The sequence below is a fragment of the Megalobrama amblycephala genome, linkage group LG15 (assembly GCF_018812025.1).
Source record: "Megalobrama amblycephala isolate DHTTF-2021 linkage group LG15, ASM1881202v1, whole genome shotgun sequence".
NCBI lineage: Eukaryota > Metazoa > Chordata > Actinopteri > Cypriniformes > Xenocyprididae > Megalobrama > Megalobrama amblycephala.
Window position 1 is genome coordinate 3485025 of NC_063058.1, and position 20208 is coordinate 3505232.

At 37.4% G+C, this 20208-nt stretch overlaps 3 protein-coding genes and 1 pseudogene across 3 annotated transcripts; all 4 read left to right on the forward strand.

Annotated features, from left to right (window-relative positions):
- Nucleotides 1-5708: 5708 nt before the first annotated feature.
- LOC125246658 lies at nt 5709-20130 on the forward strand (annotated as a pseudogene).
- On the forward strand, nt 7484-7986 carry LOC125246626 (histone H2B). Its single transcript, XM_048157604.1, has one exon. The coding sequence runs from the start codon at nt 7533-7535 to the stop codon at nt 7905-7907; it is 375 nt and encodes a 124-aa protein (XP_048013561.1). The 5' UTR covers nt 7484-7532; the 3' UTR covers nt 7908-7986.
- Nucleotides 14592-15895, forward strand: LOC125246592 (histone H1-like). The gene has a single exon (XM_048157568.1). It carries the CDS (start codon nt 14631-14633, stop codon nt 15249-15251), a length of 621 nt encoding a protein of 206 aa, XP_048013525.1. The 5' UTR covers nt 14592-14630; the 3' UTR covers nt 15252-15895.
- LOC125246608 (histone H2A-like) lies at nt 16513-16987 on the forward strand. The gene has a single exon (XM_048157584.1). It carries the CDS (start codon nt 16551-16553, stop codon nt 16935-16937), a length of 387 nt encoding a protein of 128 aa, XP_048013541.1. The 5' UTR covers nt 16513-16550; the 3' UTR covers nt 16938-16987.
- Nucleotides 20131-20208: the final 78 nt, after the last annotated feature.

Below are 20208 nucleotides of genomic sequence, written 5' to 3' on the forward strand. Positions count from 1 at the left end.
CCCTGTCACAGTTACCACCCATATTGTTAAAGGTTTATGGAAAGAAAATGAAATATTAAATAAATTAATGTTGAATGATGTTCTTATTGTGTGGACTGATCAGATAAATGTAACTTTATTTGTATTTTTTAAGTAAATTCATTTTTTCAGTACAAACAATGAGGCCATTGAAAGGTCAAATTCATGTTTCATGTTAATATATTTTATATATTTTCATGTTAATATATATATTAAATTACAGACTTTCTATTGGTTTCCACAAAAGGGACATTTTTCTATTAGGAAAACATTAGATTTTAAAAATCTATTTCTTGTTTTACTACTCCAATGGCATACAATGGTACAAGAATGGCTTCCTTGCCTTAATTAAAAGGATAATGTTAATAAAGATTTTGTGCCTGAGGTGGGAAAATATGTTTTTTGAAGGATTAACATATCTTTCAATTTGTAGGTTTGTTTAAAAAAAGTTTGTTCATAATGAAAATTTTGAAAAATGCAAAGTGGAAATGGCACCCGTTTCGTAGAATGACTCTTATCCCATTACTTTGGGAGTTTAAATCTCGGTGGTTTCACAACCAGAAGCAGCGCAATGTTGTGCCATCATTGATTCTTAATGTGAGTGACGACACCCGTGTCTGGAGTGGTGGAATGAGGCATATACACATACATATCTACGCAGAAAGTTGCACTTGCGCGGTGCTGCTTTGTGTACAGGAGTAACCATGGTAACCGCTGTATTTCTGCTGTTCCGTAAGTGCCACCTCCTTGTCAGAGAGTGAATTTGCATTTTTATTCAGCCTGTCTGCTGCTTTTGTTCAGATCAATGTGAAAACAAGACCACATTTTCATGCAGCAAATGTACGTGTAACCTGGGTTTAATCCTTGTGCCTTTTAAATGTACACATTTAAGGTTGAGTCCTTACTTTGTTTATTTTTAAGATATTTATAATCTGTGTATGCAAATTTGGTTAAGTAAAGTCGTCTGTTTGGATTGGCTTGTGTAAGTTATGGTCCCACCCCTTTTACTGGCAGGTGTATTCTGATTGGTGGGTTATGATTCAGTGGGGAGAACAGTTAAATGATTGAAGAGAGTGACACGCAGGTTATTTTCCTCCGTTGGAGGTTGCAGTTTTAAGATTGTTTTGTTTGTAAAGTGGGAGTTTTTTTCGACAAGAATCTACTCTGTCAGTGTTTTTATATAGTTCGCTATCTTATTTGAGTATTCTAAGTGAGTTTAATGGACTACGCATCACGCGAATAACACTGTTTACGTTCGGACAAGACAGTTATTGGGAGTAACAGTGTATCATTGGGACAAGACATTGTTGAAGGACATACGAACGATACAAGCTCTGATCGGCTTTACACTGCGAGCTCCTCTGGTTCCGAAAGAGAGTGGTCGCAACCCCAGATAGCGCTCTGAGTCCCCGCATGATTCAGAGTTCCTCTGGCACCGCTGGATAGTGCACTGCATTACGGAGGACTTTGGTGGCCGGCGGCGGAGTGAGTGAGAGACCGAGCGGACCGCTTGTCGTGGTTGATTGCGCCACTACACCTGGATCGAGGTAACTTACTCAGTGTTGTTTATTTTGCTCATTGGAGTGAAGAGGCCAGTTTGTGTTTTATTAGGCCACAACGCACTCAAGCAACGACTCGGGCCTGCAACGGTGGTGTTTGTAAATGCATTTGTGTGTGTGGGCCCACAAATATGTAGTTTATATGTGTTTGTTGTCTGAATGTTTATTATTGCTATGGTTACTGTCTAGTTAAGCCTTCAACTAGCAGTACAATAGCCCGTCATCATTTCCGTGTCTATATATGGTTATAGATTGGTGCGTTTTCGTTACATCCGGTTCAGTCATCCGCAGATACTAAGATTATTTTACAATAGTTATATTTGGAAGAAACCATGTGAACTGAGTACTTTATTAGGGGTGTTATTATACAAGTGATATTAGACTCTTTACTGTATAACTGTATTATTCTTTATTCATTATTTATTTATTGATTTATTTATGATCTTATTTTATTTAATCTATTTATTGACATCTTGAGTATTTATTGATCCACTTTCTGTGATAATACAACATTGTAGTTTGTTATACTTACCCATACTTACCTGGTTATACTTGCCTGTATTGTTAAGTCCTTTAACCTAGGTGTTTTTACAGCATCTATCTGGCTACAAAAAAAAGGGAAAAGCTTAAGGCTTAGCTTATAACTATTATTAATATCAGAGGTGTGTAATAATTTAAAAACTTGTCATATTACCAGAACCTGGTGCTCCACCCTAACAGAACTTGGGCGTTGTAAATCCTAAGAGGGTAGGGGACTACATACGCATTATTGTAAAATGTAACTGGTCGATGGAAAAGAAGCTCACATGTGTTCTAAAAATCTAAACAATGCTATAATAAGGTATCTATAATTATTAAGTTATTAAATAATTATTAAATAATTTATATAATAAATTAAGTATGTTGAAGTGTCCACGATAACAATACCATGCATGACACTGATACCGTTGTTACATTGGCAAAGTGTTTTCAAAGCACTTACAAATGCTGAATTAAACCAATGAACCAATGCAGCATTTTTTGAAATTCATCATTTAAACTTATCTTGCTCACTTTCCTTTTCTCTGCACCAGACTGATAGTGTCACCCTCCAGTTTCACAGACAAAGCTTAAGCTATAGAGTAAGACTAAATTTCCTAGACTAAATTGCATGTTTGAGCTGATTTAACTGAAATCAACTTGCACTGACATATCTTAAAATATGTCAGTCTTTATTTTCAAACATAAAAGGGGACATAACACACAGTTTCTGCTAATCTCATATTAATCTTAAGTAGTATTGCATCCTTTATATCTCCGAATATTCTTTAGTTTTATCAGATTTATAAAAGACAGATACAGTGGTACCGTGTTTTTCCGAAAACAGTCAAGCTCCTGGAGGCATGCCATGGGCGAAGCTAAAGAGTCTCGAGCACTCCGTTGTTTGGAGTGGTTTTAGAATAAACAAATGGTCACTTATGGTGGTCAGCTAAACAAATGTATTTAAACTAAAAATATGCCAATGTCTGGTTGGGAAGTTAGACGACCCGGCTCAGCAATCTTGTATCGCACAATCTTATTAACTGCTTCTCTCCTGAACTGCCATTTTGTTTATCACACTATTCCGTGCAAACTCCACCTTGCTATCAATTTCACTGGTTACGTTAAGTGTGTAGGGTAGATTTAGGGGTTAGAATTTGTTGCAGCGTAGGAAATCCACACTGTGATTGACATGCCCAATGAAATCTTTAGAATTGTCTAAAGAGGGGGGGGGGGGGGGGGGGGGGGGGGCATCTAACCAAACACATATAATAACATCTTTGCTGATAATTCAATATACTTTATTTTTGACAAAACATCCCTTGTTTCGGGCGTGACTGCACATTTCTGGTAGTGACGGTTTGTTTTGGTAGCGATCAATGATGTCACAACCGAAACCGTTTCGGACCGGTCGTAAATTTCAGTAGTGACAATTTTAGATACTTTTCAGCATAGCTCAAAGATGCTAATCAGCACATAGTTACGTAGTTCTGAACAGTTATACACACACAACAACTAAGTTTTATGGAATAATACCCCAAAAAGTTTGCTTAAATGATTAGTTCTCTTTAAAATTAAAATTACCCCAAAGTTTACCCAACTTCAAGCCATTCTAGGTGTATATGACATTCTTCTTTCTGATGAACGCAATAGGTTATAATAGGTTATTATATTAATAAATATCCTGAATAAATAACAACTAAGCTTTACAATGGCAGTGAACAGGACCAACAATATAAAGCTCAAGAAAGTACATCAATCCAATGCAGGCTACTCCACACGGCTCCGGGGGGTTCTGAAGCGAAGCGATGCATTTGTGTAAGAAAAATATCCATATTTAACACATTATGGAGTAAAATATCCATAGCTTCTGGATATGCATATCCAGAATATCCATAGCTTCTGGAAAAAATATTTAGCTTCTGCCAGACTGCCTTCCACATTCAACTTAGGAAGAAAGCGTAACTGATGTTGCATCGGTTACATTTTTTTTTTTTTTTTTCCCGTAAGTTAAATAAGTTGAAGGTGTAGGACATAGCATATGCGGACCAGACAAGTAATTTTGCTTTTTTAAAAATAAAAATACCAAGCTTCTTGCGCACATACACACTCAAACACGCAAACCTTTAGACTAAACATGCTAATGAATGGCAAGAATGCATTAAAGGTATTCAGTTTTCCAGTTGGAAAGGTGTCATTTAAGCAGCCCCTAAAATAATAATTAACAATTTTTAACAACCCTGTTTAATAATTGGTTTTTAGTCTACTTACCTGTCTGTAATCCTCTGTACTGTGACAGTGTGGAGTACGTTTATGATGGATGGATGTGGATGGAGACACTTTCTTGAGCTTCATACTCGTTGGTCCCGTTCACTGCCATTATAAAGCTCAGATGCATCTGGATATTTATTAATATAACTCTGATTGTGTTCATCAGAAAGAAGAAAGTCATATACACCTAGGATTGCTTGAGGGTGAGTAAAGCTTGGGCTAATTTTTATTTTAAAGTGAACTAATCCTTTAATTGCATAAAAAAGTGTTTGGAAGTGATGTTCCTTAAAGTTACACACAGATTTTTAGACTTTTGAACACATTTAACTCAAAATGATGAGACCCATCTCACACACACACACACACACACACACACACACACACACTATAATTTTATATGTGTGTGTTAGGCTTCGGGACAGCCACCTCCCAATTGAAAGTACTCAATAAATTATGATTTTGTATATATTAAGATTACAGATATTTTAAATATCTTAGTAAATATCTAAAATTTGAATACTTAATTGATTTTTAAATGTGGGACAGCAGTTTGCACCAATTCTGTAGAATGGCCCATATAGATGTCCTTTTCTGCTCAGACGGCTAAACCGCCCTTGAAATTTTAGAAAGGCGTGTATTGTGTTTGTCTTCATGAAACGCAATATAGGACACTACTGTTCTGTAGCTGTATGACAACCAATAGTGAATACTACAGCAGATATTTCATCGAGGGTCCATATGATTACACCGTATGGCTAAAATATGGTTATACTTGAATGTAACTTTATATAAATTCACAACAACAACATATATATCACATATCTCCTGCATGAAAAACTTCTTAGAATATAACTAGGCTACAGTATATCATATATCATTACATTGTCCATCTGATCCAACTATCTGTTGAAACTTTTCATTTCACAAAAACACAATCAAATGCAGTTCAATTGTCTGCCTATGCATGAAGACCAACAGTGAATTATTTAAAGATATTTAATCCGTAGTGCAGATCATTATAGGCCTACTATCTGATATCTTAATGTAACGTTTATATTAAATAAAATAAATAAATAAAAAAATGCAATAAATCATCGTCTATAGACGGGAGCGTCGATTTAATGATGTTTTTATATCCTCTACTGTCCGCATCAGGAACAACAGAAGCATAAACTGCCTGGTAATCTGCCTGCTCCAGATCTGCAGCCTCATTTTTTTTTTTTTTTATCTGCAGCCTCCTCATACATGGGATGACGGGTATCTTATGACGTTGTATAGCACCGCCTTTGCATGTTTCAACAAGGTCCTGTAAGCGACTGTAAAAGCTCTTCTTGCACGCCCTACTGGCATTCACGTCCAGTACGAATAAACCTTGTTGCAGCAATGTCTGGAAGAGGCAAAGGCGGTAAAGGGCTCGGAAAAGGAGGCGCCAAGCGTCACCGTAAAGTTCTACGCGATAACATCCAGGGAATCACCAAACCCGCCATCCGTCGTCTCGCTCGCCGTGGCGGTGTCAAGCGCATCTCCGGTCTGATCTACGAGGAGACCCGCGGAGTGTTGAAGGTGTTTCTGGAGAACGTCATCCGCGATGCCGTCACCTACACCGAGCACGCCAAGAGAAAGACCGTGACCGCCATGGATGTTGTGTACGCGCTGAAGCGACAGGGACGCACTCTGTACGGCTTCGGAGGATAAACTTCTGAAATCAGGAAAAACTACACCAACCCAACGGCTCTTTTAAGAGCCACCCACTCTCTCACTTAAAGAGCCATATAGAAATGTACTTGATAAAACGCTTTGTTTCTTTGATTCAGGGAAAATGTTATTAGTTTATAAACGACGTTTCACAGTAAAGTATCGAGACTAGCAGTATCTTTTCTTTTAGTTCTCTTTAATGATGATACCCAGAATATGTTGGTTTTAGTGGCACACAGAGGCCTTTTGTAATATTACACTATTTAACGATTTAACTTTAAATTAGACCAGAATGGGACCAAAGTTTGCAGAGTTCAAAATGCAGAAAACATTAACGAAACTAGTATTTGTTTTACACAAATGGGCTTTTATTAAGTTGGCTTGAAAAAGCCAACTTACTGATCTGCTATATAAACTTATTATTATTCCGTCTTCTTCTGAGCCAAATTTTAGACTGCATCTCCTCCTAGAGCTTTAAAGCTACAACCACCAAACTCGGCCCAGACCTTCAAACTGTTCTGACTCGAGTTGCTATATCTTTTCAGACTGATCCGACTTACGGTTTTCCTAAAAATGCTGATTAAAACTGGAAAAAACTCCCATTGACTTGCATTGAAAATCTGAACATTCCATCAAATGTTAAAATTAAAACAAACTGTTAAAATTCAAAACAAACTGAAGCCCATTAAACTCAATGAAGCTTCCATTCAATGTACTATTACTAAGCCATTCAAACTCACTCAAACTCATAAACTAACTTTCTAACTATCTAACTAACTTACTAACCATCTAACTAACTATCTATCTAACTATATCTATCTACACACACTCACTCACTCACTCACTCACACTTACTTACTCATACATTATCTAGCTTTTAAACTACTAAACTAAAACTTCAACTATTTCAAACTAAAGAGCTTCAAACTTCAAGCTTTTAGAATTAATCCAAACCTTCTGGCTAGGCTTTTTCAAGCCAACTTAAAGTTTGTCTACGAACTTTACTCATCTAGTTTATTATTCGTGTAGTTTCAACAGTTTCATGAATCAATGAAGTCCCGAGGAAAAACTTCTTTTAAAGGATGTTTGACTGATAATGGTCTCTTTCCTCCAACACTCCCTCAATGGGGCTAAAGGGCTTTTAAAATCACACGATGGTTCACACAATATTTGTCTAGAATCGCTTATTTTCTCAAACTAATAATAAAAAGCGGGAAATGAAACAAAGGACACAGTCAGGGTGTAGTTCAAACTTTGAGCGGTTGGCGGCGGCGCATGTGATTGGCTCTCATTCCGCTCGTGATGCTTTGAGTTGTCCAATGAAATACGAGTTTATGGGTTTGGCCTATTAAAAGAGGCAATTAGATAGGTTCCGTATGTCTTTGAAAATTAGCATAGGGCGGTGAATAAATGCCTCTGTGTCGCTTCTGACCTCACATTGCTTTGTGAAGTTTGTATTCAAAAAGCATCATGCCTGAACCAGCAAAGTCCGCGCCTAAGAAGGGCTCCAAGAAGGCCGTCACGAAGACCGCCGGTAAGGGAGGAAAGAAGCGCAAGAGGTCCAGGAAGGAGAGCTACGCTATCTACGTCTACAAAGTCCTGAAGCAGGTTCATCCTGACACCGGCATCTCTTCCAAGGCGATGGGCATCATGAACTCTTTCGTCAACGACATCTTCGAGCGCATCGCCGGTGAGTCGTCTCGTCTCGCTCACTACAACAAGCGCTCCACCATCACTTCTAGAGAGATCCAGACCGCCGTGCGTCTGCTGCTGCCCGGAGAGCTGGCCAAACACGCCGTGTCCGAGGGCACCAAGGCCGTCACCAAGTACACCAGCTCCAAGTAGAGATTCAACCGAGACTCTCAGCGACCCAAAGGCTCTTTTAAGAGCCACCCAACTTCTCCTTAAAGAGCTTCTGTTGTTTGTAGAATCTGTTGCTAAGTAAATGTGAAGAATCGAGTTGGAAATAGTTTCTGTAGTTTGATCCGAGTCTAATCCAAAGCTAGTTTGTTATCCAGCGACCTGTTTTCTAAAAAGTATGGTGGTGTACGTTAGTATAACAAAGCTTGGAACACCAATTAAGAGATTAGATAAAATCCAATGGCTCAGTGAGGCCTGCATAGACGGTAACTTTAATTTCTCGTTCAAAATCCATACAAGTACTAAAAACATTTAAATCCATTCATATGAGTAGTGGTTGTACCTTAATATTATAATGGTCACTCACGCCTGTTGTAGACAACGCTGTTATAATAAAAAAATACGTTGTCACTTTGTGAAAAGGGTTCATTGCATCAGTCAAATCAGTAAATATTGTAAGTAAATGTTACTTAAATAGTATGCTGAAAATGCACATTTTTACAAAGCTTTGTCTAGATTACTCAGAATAAGATGTGCAATTATTACAAAGTGTTTTTTTTTTTTTTTTTGCATATATATATATATATATATATATATATATATATATATATATATATATATATATATATATATATATATATATATATATATATATAATATTAGGGTTTGTGATGTTACTAATCTGGGAAGAAGCTTGTTTGTTTTTGATGCATTTAAGAGATTCAAAGGTCAGATTTATTAAACTTATTTTATTGCTTAATGAAATATAATCAGAAAATAAATGATAGATTGATTTTGAATGATAAAAAATGTAAATTTAATAAATGAAAATTATCATGACCGAATAATACAAACCGTTATCAATGAACTTCCAATATATCTGAAATATTGAAGTCCAAAATACAAATATCAAATAAAAATGTTAGCAAAAATCTTAAAAGTTTAGTAAAATCTTAACCCAATCTAAATATGTTAATCAAAAATCTAAGTATAAATCTATAAATCTGAGTGAAATGCTCTTGCCTATGAAGAGTAAAGTTTGATGAGATCTCGTTGGTATAAAATGCAAAGAGCAAGAGCATTCGTTGATGGGATTTCAACCCGAGATATTATTAACACAAGCCGTCCCACCTGCAAATTACGCCTATGCTCAGAACACATTTGTAATGGGCTGACAAACACACACAATCCTAGTGTGGTAGTGGGTTATTGCACCGACAAGCACTTCTTGCATTTTTCTTCAGAAAGAGTTAACTGTATCTTCTTGCTGAAGGGCAGGGGTTCCCAAACACTTTCCTGGAGCCTCCCCAACACTGCATGTTTACCATGTCTCCTTGATCAAACACACCTGATTCAGATCATCAGTTCAATAGAGACTCCAAGACCTGAAATGGGTGTGTCAGACAAAGGACACATGCAAAATGAGTATTGTTGGGGATGCTCCAGGAATGTGTTTGGGAACCCCTGCTATAGGTGATCCATGCATCCTGGCCATGTTTCCAGCTCAGTCTCATGGCCTGCCAAAGTTCAGCCATCTAACTTCAGACACACCCAACAATTCAACCCCCAGACTCAAGAATCACCACAGCACTGCAGGGGTGAGTTGTTTTTGTTAATAATAACTTTTAATAATATTTTTTTTTATTTAAATACTTAACAACTTACAGTTGATTGAAACATTTTTTTGTTTATTTTGAAAATGCAGCCAAAAAAAAAAAATAAATATATGAATAAATCAATTAATATAAATCTCACTTCCTAGCGCAGTATTTGTGTTTTGGCTATAATTTGATGGGTCAAAATCCCACAATAATATTTAAAATATCAGTAAGCTTAAAGGCAGGGTAGGCAAAAAAATGTATAAAAAACTTTTTTTCAAAATTTGTTTAAACTTTATTTATATATCAATACATAATTAAAATGTAAGTACTCTGAAAAAGAAAGTATAAAAATCGAGTGTCTGTAGACCTCTCACGACTGTTTTAAAGACAGCTCATTATTTCCATTCACTCCACCCCCTCCCTTCTGGGCTCCTTCCAAAGCCACGCCCCCAAAACGCATGAACGTGTGACTCCGACCACTGAGCTGGAAGACGCATTATTTACCTGAGACGAGCGGAGAGGAAGGAGCACAGTGCATGTAGTGACATCATGTCAGAATCACATGTAATAAAAATAACTTTATAATTATGAAGATAAACAAACAAGATGTATTTTAGTACTCACTATCAAGCTAGCATATTGATATTGGTAAAGTTTAAAATATATATTTTTTGATTCGCTAACGAGCTAGTTATCTATAAGGCAAAGCTAAAAACAGGTTGCATGATACACGTTTTTCCATTACCATCATTTACACTGTGATGAAGATGAATTTCGTGTAAGATTCATAACATATACGTTGTTCTACAGATCAACAGAGTAACATACACTCAAATATCAACTCACAACTGCATTGCAGACACAAAATAATAACACACACATACAACAAAGTGTGTACGACACACACAGATACAAGATAAAGACATCAGTAAACATAGGTAGAGAATATAAAAACAAAACAAAGGCGAAAAAAAAACGTGCAGGTAAACTTACAGGTGAACATGGTAAAAGAGTTAGACAGAGGGTAAAATTATGCACAATTCAACACTATAGCTATCATTATTTATCGTCTCTACTACGGCTCGCTAAGTAATGTTATGTTAGCTATATTACGCAGCTACGTGTGCTAATGACACATGCTTCATGAAAAAATAAACAAAAAAATATGTATGATCAAAATACAAAAAGAAAGATTTACCTGTCCAGCAGAAATAAAGCCATCAAGGAGTCACTTTCAGCCCCTTGAGTTCCCTCAGTTCTCGCCATCGCTGGAAAGCCACGCCGATATTAACTCGCGTTTTATTTCTTTGTTTATCCAAAGACTTTTTGTTCATTGCCTTTTCTTGTACTGTTACTGTCTTCCTTTTTTTGCCTGGTTTGCCTTCACTAACTGCATAGGCCGATACTGTGAATTTAGCTTGCTGTTTCTCTGCCATTGTTTTGGTATTCCTAGGATCCATGCCTCTTGGATTCCCCAAATCAAACGTGCGCGCGCAAGTGGGCAGGTCATGTGTGGCAAAAGGGTGGTTGCCATGGTTGCGAGAGAGTGACAGCCGCCTAAGCCAATCCTATGTTTCGTCCCGGATGGAAATAATGAGCTGTGTTTAATACAGATTAAACGGTCTAGAGTCACTCGATTTTTATACTCTTTTTATCAGAGTTCTTACATTTTAATTATGCATGTATATATATAGAAAGTTTAAACAAATTTGGAACATATAAATGTATAAAATCATAATTTATTGGGTACTTTCAGTTGGGAGGTGGCTGTCCCAAACCCTAACCCCTAAATTTCAATTTGTGAAAATTATATTGAAATAATTTTTGCATTTTTTTCCATTGATGTTTAAGTAAAAAAAAAAAAAAAAAAAAAAAAAAAAATCATGAAACTTTTCGTAAAGTGTGTCCCGCATTTTCGTGTCACTACTGAAACAGTGTATGTTTTAGTCCATTGGTTGAGACTGATTTTAACCATACTTCTAAATTGTGTGTCTCTCCCTCTCATAGCCTCTCTTTCATAGTAGATAGGTACCATCATTTTGAGTTAAATGTGTTCAAACGTCTGAAAATATGTGTGTAATTTTAAGGAACGCCACTACCAGACACCTGTTTTCTGCAAAAACTTTTTTGGGTGTTATTTCATAAAATGTAGTTTTTATATTGTGTACAACAGTTCAGAACTGTGCTAGCTAACAAACGAAATGACATCATTGTTTTTGAGGGGTTATTCGATAAAAATTATTTTTGTGTGTGTGTAACGGTTCAGAACTGTGCAAGGTAACAATGTGCTGATTATCATCTTTGAGCTCAAAAGCATCTAAAATTGTCTCTACAGAAACAGTCACAACTGAAACAACATCATTGTTTTTTGGGGGCTATTCGATAAAATTTATTTTGTATGTGTGTGTAACGGTTCAGAACTGTGCTAGCTAACCATGTGCTGATTATCATTTTTGAGCTATAGGCTCAAAAGTATGTAAAATTGTCACAACCAAAACTTCACCACGTTTCGTTTGTGACCGTTTCAGAACTGACACCATTGTTTTGGTAGTGACAAAAGGGAATGCGTAATCGTTTATTTGGGGGAAATAAACACAATTTTAGTATGTGTGTTAAAATTCTGTAATGTGATGTGGTGGTTATAATGTGATTACTGTCACTACCAAAAACATGGGATGTTTTCTCAAAAGTAAAGTTTCAACTTTAAAGAATACAACAAATATCAAATTACACTTGAAATATTGTTAAAATTGTAATTGTTATTGATTTAGCTGTGAAAAAAAGCTATATATATATATATATATTTGCAAGGTATGCAAACAAAATCATAATAGGTCAATGAAACCCTTCTTATTAAATTATTTATTGTGTTTCGGTATAGTGACAAATTTGGGGAGAGGATTAACTGTACAAATACTAGAAATGTGTACCTTGGATATGATACAATTTGCATGTGGAAAAATACTTTTTTAAGACGTTTCCAACTCTGACTTTGAACCAATTCTGCAGAATGTCCCATATAGTAGTTTAATGTACTGCCACTGAAGCGCTGTAAACTTTTTTTCTCACACATTAAAATGGCTATTCTCTAAATTTAACCTGTTCTCACTCCACTGACTCCCAGTTGCTGCCAGATTTAAACTGAAGGGTTTTTTGTCTTTGGGACTGAGAACTGGATTTCCAACAACAGCACACATTTCCACTGTTTTTTTGTACCATCTAAGATGACCCCGACCCAGAAGATGCAGCATCTCTGCATAGAACAGATAGATTTTCCTTGTGTAACAGAGATTCAGGTTGAATTTCTTGATGCAGTGGCAGACTTTATTAAGTGACAACAGTTTTCCAAAGTACTCCTGAGCATGTGTCTATTTTTATCACAGTAGCATGACAGTTTCTCATGTAATGCCGTCTGAGCGCTCAAAGGTCACACAATTTCAGTGGTCTCCTGCCTTGTCCTACACAGCCTGAGATTTCTCTGGATTCTCTGAATCTTTTCACAATATTAGATATGGCAGATGGTGAAAGACATAAATACTTTGCAATCTTGCATTTGATAAATGTGATTTTTTTAATTGTTTGACAATTATCTCATGCAATTTGGCACAAAGTGTGAGCCATGACCCATCTTTGCTTGCAAAGACTGAGCCTTTGGTTGATCTTTCATACCCAAACACCCAAAGCTCTGTTTTCTTATAGAACTTTTTGCCTCTGACCTGTTTGCATTCAGATTGTGCCTTCACTTATACTTATTATATATAAATATATGAAAGTATATATGCAGTAAATAAATATACACACACTGCACCTTTTGCCACACAAAAGATCATACAAAAATAAATGTATTTTTTATTTTTGTTTTAAATAAACTAGTCAGTCAGTTAGAAATCTGACTGACTGTTAATATTAGCAAAGTTAACATGGACAGTTTCTAAAAGGTGAATCAAGTTCAGCATTAGGCTTGAGTAATTTGGTAATTTGCATTATTAAAACAAAATTAAAAATTAATTGTTGGATCCTTAAAATCCACAATGTCCTCAAAATCTCACTCCAACCAGCCAAACAAAGATGGAAACCCTGATACTGTTAGTTCATGAGTAAAATAACTATCATTGTTCAATCAGTTTTAAGAGCAACATTATATTTATTTAAGTTCAGCAATGTCCAGAGTAGTTGTAGTTTTAGGCCGCAAACTTATATCAGTTTTGGATCAGGGTTAAAGACAGATGGTGTATGTTTGCTCAATGTTTCTCTTTGGTTCAATAAAAAAAAAAAAATTGACCACAATATTCTTCTTCAAATGCTAGCGTTGCAATACAAAAGTTTCAAACATGGTCCAGAAAAGTTCAAGCTAGAACAAGAAGAGAAATAAGAAACAGTGATATTTTAAGAAGATATTTAATAAAGAGAAACAAAGATGACGATTTATATTTTCATGGTGTACATCAGCTTATGAAAACGTATACAAGTTAAAATATTAACACTTGAGTGATGAAACGTATATATTTATTATTATTAAATGGAGAGATGATCTGCTGGCCGAAGATGAGGGTCAGACAGGAGAGTCACAAACAGACTCGGATCCTCCGGATGATGTTCGTGTGCTTCAAGCTGCCCAAAACAACAGCTGTATGAAAGCCTCCTCACGCCCCTCACTAATGCTGATTTCATTAAAGTCGCTTTCAGACTGTTTTCTGAACACACAGAGGACGCGTTCAGGCTTTTATCAACTTTTCCATTAAAACTATTCATCAAATGTACACGCAGCTTTTCCCCGTGGCTGATGCTCGCCTTGGATTTGGTCTGACGGAGACAAAATAAACATTTCTTCTTCGCGTATTTTAGTCTCCAGTGAAAGTTCAGAACCTCTGCTCGGTGCTCACTTTGTTTTTACTGCGACAAACTATTTTACCGCTCCAGTTTTGTCCCAAATGTAAGAGAAGAAAACACAATCGTGAGGGGCTCGTGGAGGCGCAGAGACACCGAGCAGGGTGGTTGAGTCTATAAGGTTCTCATGTGTTATTTAAGAGCGCAGCGGCGCTCGAGCGCTGATCATTGCTGAAATCAGACAGCGTTTGAAAGACTGTAGATCCGATTCGAGAGAGAGATGGCAGAAACCGCTCCAGCCCCGGCTGCTGCCGCCCCGGCCAAAGCGCCCAAGAAGAAGTCAGCTGCGAAAGCCAAGAAAGTAGGTCCAGGTGTCGGTGAGCTCATCGTCAAAGCTGTGTCCGCATCCAAGGAGAGGAGCGGCGTGTCCCTCGCCGCCCTGAAGAAAGCAATCGCCGCCAGCGGCTACGATGTGGAGAAGAACAACTCCCGCGTCAAGATCGCCATCAAGAGCCTGGTGACTAAAGGCACTCTGGTGCAGGTCAAAGGGACCGGCGCTTCCGGCTCATTCAAGCTCAACAAGCAGAAAGCCGAGACCAAGAAGAAGCCGGCCAAGAAAGCGGCTCCTAAAGTGAAGAAGCCCGCGGCCAAGAAACCCGCTGCTGCCAAGAAGCCCAAGAAAGCAGCGGCAAAGAAGCCCGCCGCCAAGAAATCGCCCAAGAAGGCCAAGAAACCCGCCGCCACAGCCGCTAAGAAGGCGACGAAGAGCCCCAAGAAGGCAAAGAAACCAGCAGCCGCTAAGAAAGCAGCCAAGAGCCCCAAAAAGGCCAAGGCGGCTAAACCTAAGGCGGCAAAGCCTAAAGCCGCCAAGCCTAAAAAGGCAGCGCCCAAAAAGAAATAAAATCTTTACTGTTTCTCCTCAACGGCTCTTTTAAGAGCCACCCACCAACTCTGAATAAAGAGCAAAACTCTGATGTTAATGATTTGATCAACAATTTTAATAGTTGTGGAAGTAAGTTTTTGTAAAAGCTTAAAATTTGTTAACATGCGTTTTCTGGACGCAACATTTAAATCACAAAACAGCAAAGAAACATTCTACAATATATATTTTTTAATTGCCTCATGTATTTACTGGTTTTAAAAGTTGAAATTCAGTATGCAGTGGTTAGTAATTCAGTGATTGCTGCAACCGATTTGATCCCAGTTTCACAGAAAAGGCTTTAGCTAGTCCTAGACTAAAATGCATGTTTGAGCTGTTTAAAGTAAAAGTAATTTGCACTGACATATCTTAAAGTATGTAAGCACCATTGTTTTGTCTTAAGATGCACAAAAGTGATGCTTTTTTTTTTGTTGTTTTTTTTTCTAAGGTACTTTTATAAAAGCCACATATAAATGTCCTAATAGAACCAAGGCCAAATATAAGCCCTGTCAGTGAAACCAGGCCTATATCTTGTATATCTATATTAAAGTAAATTATTTGTAAAACTTATGTTAAAATATGGTTTCACCACTTTAGTTTGACTGAAAATGTTTTACACATGCTGGCTGTATACTTAGAAATGCCATAAACTATGACAGAGGTTATTAATATTTATTTATATCAATAACCTTAATAAATGATTAAACTTACTTTATTGAGGTTTACATGTGTTTTTGCTCAGCTCCTGATATAATAATAATAATAATAATAATTTCCTAGTTCATGTAAATGATCCAATATTATTCCAGTACATAAAATATCAAATACCACTCAGTTATTGGGAGCATTGGTTGTTATTAGAGGAATCTTCTCATCCCTTACATTGTCAATTTCAGTCGTTACCATCAAGGAGAGATTTTAGACAACCTCCAGCGAGTAAAAATGTGAACTAGATGTCGTTTGTGCCAACATGCCGTTAGAATTTTAAATGTTGAGACTATGAGAATATGAGTAGATGTGGACATGGATGGATATTATATATGTACACATAGGAATGTAATTTTTTAATTGTTTCCTTTCTTTCTTTGTCTAAAGTCTATACTGCATAACCCAATCACCAAAAGAGGGTGTGTGTTGGAGGGAAGTTCAGGGATTGGCTTAAAATCTTATCAGACTGTCAACCAATGGGCGACTAGAACGTTCGCTTAAAGACAGTGACTCGAAAACTTATTTTTTCATTCTCTCATCGTTGTTTTGAAAGAATAATTGCTTAAAGTGAAAATGAGTGGAAGAGGCAAAACCGGAGGTAAAGTCAGAGCCAAGGCTAAGACTCGCTCATCCAGGGCAGGACTGCAGTTCCCCGTCGGCCGTGTTCACAGGCTTCTCCGCAAAGGCAACTACGCCGAGCGCGTCGGTGCTGGTGCTCCTGTTTATCTGGCGGCTGTGCTCGAGTATCTTACCGCTGAGATCCTGGAGTTGGCTGGAAATGCCGCTCGGGACAACAAGAAGACCCGCATCATCCCCCGTCATCTGCAGCTGGCGGTGCGCAACGACGAAGAGTTGAACAAACTTCTGGGCGGAGTGACCATCGCTCAGGGCGGTGTGCTGCCCAACATCCAGGCTGTGCTGCTGCCCAAGAAGACCGAGAAACCCGCCAAATCCAAATAAGCAGATTGTCTGTTTCATTGAATCCCAAAGGCTCTTTTAAGAGCCACCCATTTTATCTGATAGAGAGCGCTTTTCTATAACAGTTTAATAACATTACTGCAGTAGATTGATTTAAAAATAAAATCAGCAAGTGACCCATTTAAAAAAAAAAAAAAAAAAAAAATAAATAAATAAATATATATATATATATATATATATATATATATATATATATATAATCTGTTACACTGTTAGATGAAATCGTAAACAGAGCTAGTGCAGAAACAATCAATGCAGTCCAACAATGATTATGTCAGATCAAGTTTGAATAAGGAATAATTATAGAATAATAGAATTATAAAAATTATAGAAATAAATTAAGTAAATAGTTTATAATAAAATCCAGAGTATTGTATTAACCAATGAAGAGTGAAGACCAGAGTACAGAGAAAGGAAGATCAAAAGATATTTGCATAATGAGTAGCAAAAAGTAGAAGGGTAGAAATAAAGTGAAGATCAAATAAAAGCTGTGACGATATATACATGAAACTCTTAAACTTATGTTTTGGTCTAATAAGAAAAGGTCAAGCAGACTTATACATTATGTCATAGTGACTGGTCAAACATCAAGGATGTTTTTTGAGACCTTTAAGAGAAAATTGGAGATCTTGCATTATCTCATGTCTGCAGAGATGGAAACAGGCACATTTTGATACAAATGTACATTACATAATTAATTATAAAGGAACGTTATCCTCGATCTTACAGCACAGAGGAGACACCAAAGATCTTACATTTGGAAATATTCAAACATATCAGAGCATATGGTAGAAAATATATGAATGATTAAGGAAATTAATAACATATAATGGAAAACAATATATAAAGAATAAATTATAAAATAATATGAATATGTTTTTTTTTGTGTTTTTTTTTTTGTGTTACACCAAGAACAAAGCACATTGAGCGGGAAACCCTCTGCTTGTTTGAAAAAGAGGAAACGCGCAGTCATTGGCTAGCAGTCATAAGCATACGTCACACATTAGCCAATCACAAGCCTCGGTACCCTCCCGACACTATGAGCTCATGGCCTGGCAAAGCTTTAAAAGCAGGCGTGTAACACAGAGCAGCATTTCCAGCGCAAGGAGAACAGAGAAGTTCACTTCAGCAATGGCAAGAACCAAGCAGACCGCTCGTAAATCCACCGGTGGCAAAGCCCCGAGGAAGCAGCTCGCTACCAAAGCCGCCCGTAAGAGCGCTCCGGCCACCGGCGGCGTCAAGAAGCCCCATCGTTACAGGCCCGGGACCGTGGCTCTCCGAGAGATCCGCCGTTATCAGAAGTCCACCGAGCTGCTGATCCGCAAACTGCCCTTCCAGCGGCTGGTCGAGAAATCGCTCAGGACTTCAAGACGGATCTGCGCTTCCAGAGTTCCGCTGTCATGGCCCTGCAGGAGGCCAGTGAGGCTTATTTGGTCGGTCTGTTTGAGGACACCAACCTGTGCGCCATCCACGCCAAGAGGGTCACCATCATGCCCAAAGACATTCAGCTGGCCCGCCGTATCCGCGGAGAGCGCGCCTAAACCCGCATCAGCCACATCAAACCCCAAAGGCTCTTTTAAGAGCCACCAAAATTACACTGAACGAGACCACTTCCAGTTTAGCACTTGATATCAATCGAAAGTTGTATTAACACTAGCTGGTGCACCTCAAAAACTATAATTACTATTTAATAATAATAAAATTATGCATAAATATTACTTGTTTTTTGTTTTAGAGAAATGCAGTGTACAATGTATTTAAATTCAACGCGCGGTGACGTAGTTTGCCAAGCTCTATAGTAATTTATAGTAAATGCTGTTATTAAACCATACTATGGTAAAGTACTTGAATTAATTTATTGTGGTAATTCTATATTTGCTGTTGTAACATATAACTAGTATATAAATTACTTTACCCAATAGCCTACTGTACTAAGCTTTCTACAACTATAGTGTATTATACTACAATACTAGTTTACTGTAGTAAAAACTAAAGTATACTACAGTATTTATTACAGTTTATCAGCTCACTATAGTTAATACTACAGTATTCTGTAGCATTAATTAACAAAGTGTTGTAAATACTATAATATATACTGTATACTACAATTCACTATAGTATGGTTCAAAAACACTAGTATTTACTATAAATTACTATAGTATTTTTTCACCTGGCCTACAGTGACCTACAGTTTAAATCCCAGAGGACTGAAATCATTTATATTCTGCACATATATCTAAACTGTCTAATAAATATACTAAACTGTCACCTTTCATTGTCATTCAGTATCTCTGTATATGATATGACAATCTTATAATATTCTCTTTATCAAATGATTCAGTAACACTTTAGTAAAGGGAACAAACTATTAACTATATCTTTTTTTCCTCAATAAACTCACAATTTACTGCTTATTAATAGTTAGTAAGGTAGTTGTTAAGTTTAGGATTAAGAATGTAGAATAAATTCATGCAGAATAAGACATTAATATGTGTTTAATAAGTACTAATAAACAGTCAATAGTCTAGTAATATGTGTGATAATAAGAAACTAGTTAAAAGACCCTAAAATAAAGTGTTACCAAAGAATCTTATAAAACTTGATTTTTAATATTAAAGCACAGGCCTCATTAGATCAGCGTTAGGGTGAAATCACAGTGTTTTGTGCTCGAACTATATTGAGGGGAGGGGCGTGTTGCGCCTTGTGACGCGGTGCTGGTTTCTCTCAGGTCCTGTAAGCAAATGTAAAAGTCCTCCTAGTAAAACTTGTCCATCATTCTTTATCATCGTTTGATAGAGTTGTGTTAAACATGTCTGGAAGAGGCAAAGGCGGTAAGGGACTCGGAAAAGGAGGCGCCAAGCGTCACCGTAAAGTTCTGCGCGATAACATCCAGGGAATCACCAAACCCGCCATCCGTCGTCTCGCTCGCCGTGGCGGTGTCAAGCGCATCTCCGGTCTGATCTACGAGGAGACCCGCGGAGTGTTGAAGGTGTTTCTGGAGAACGTCATCCGCGATGCCGTCACCTACACCGAGCACGCCAAGAGAAAGACCGTGACCGCCATGGATGTTGTGTACGCGCTGAAGCGACAGGGACGCACTCTGTACGGCTTCGGAGGATAAACTTCTGAAACCAGAAACAACTACACCAACCCAACGGCTCTTTTAAGAGCCACACACTCTCTCACATGAAGAGCCATATAGGAATTTAATTGATAAAACGCTTTATTTCCTGGATTCAGCGAAAATGTTACT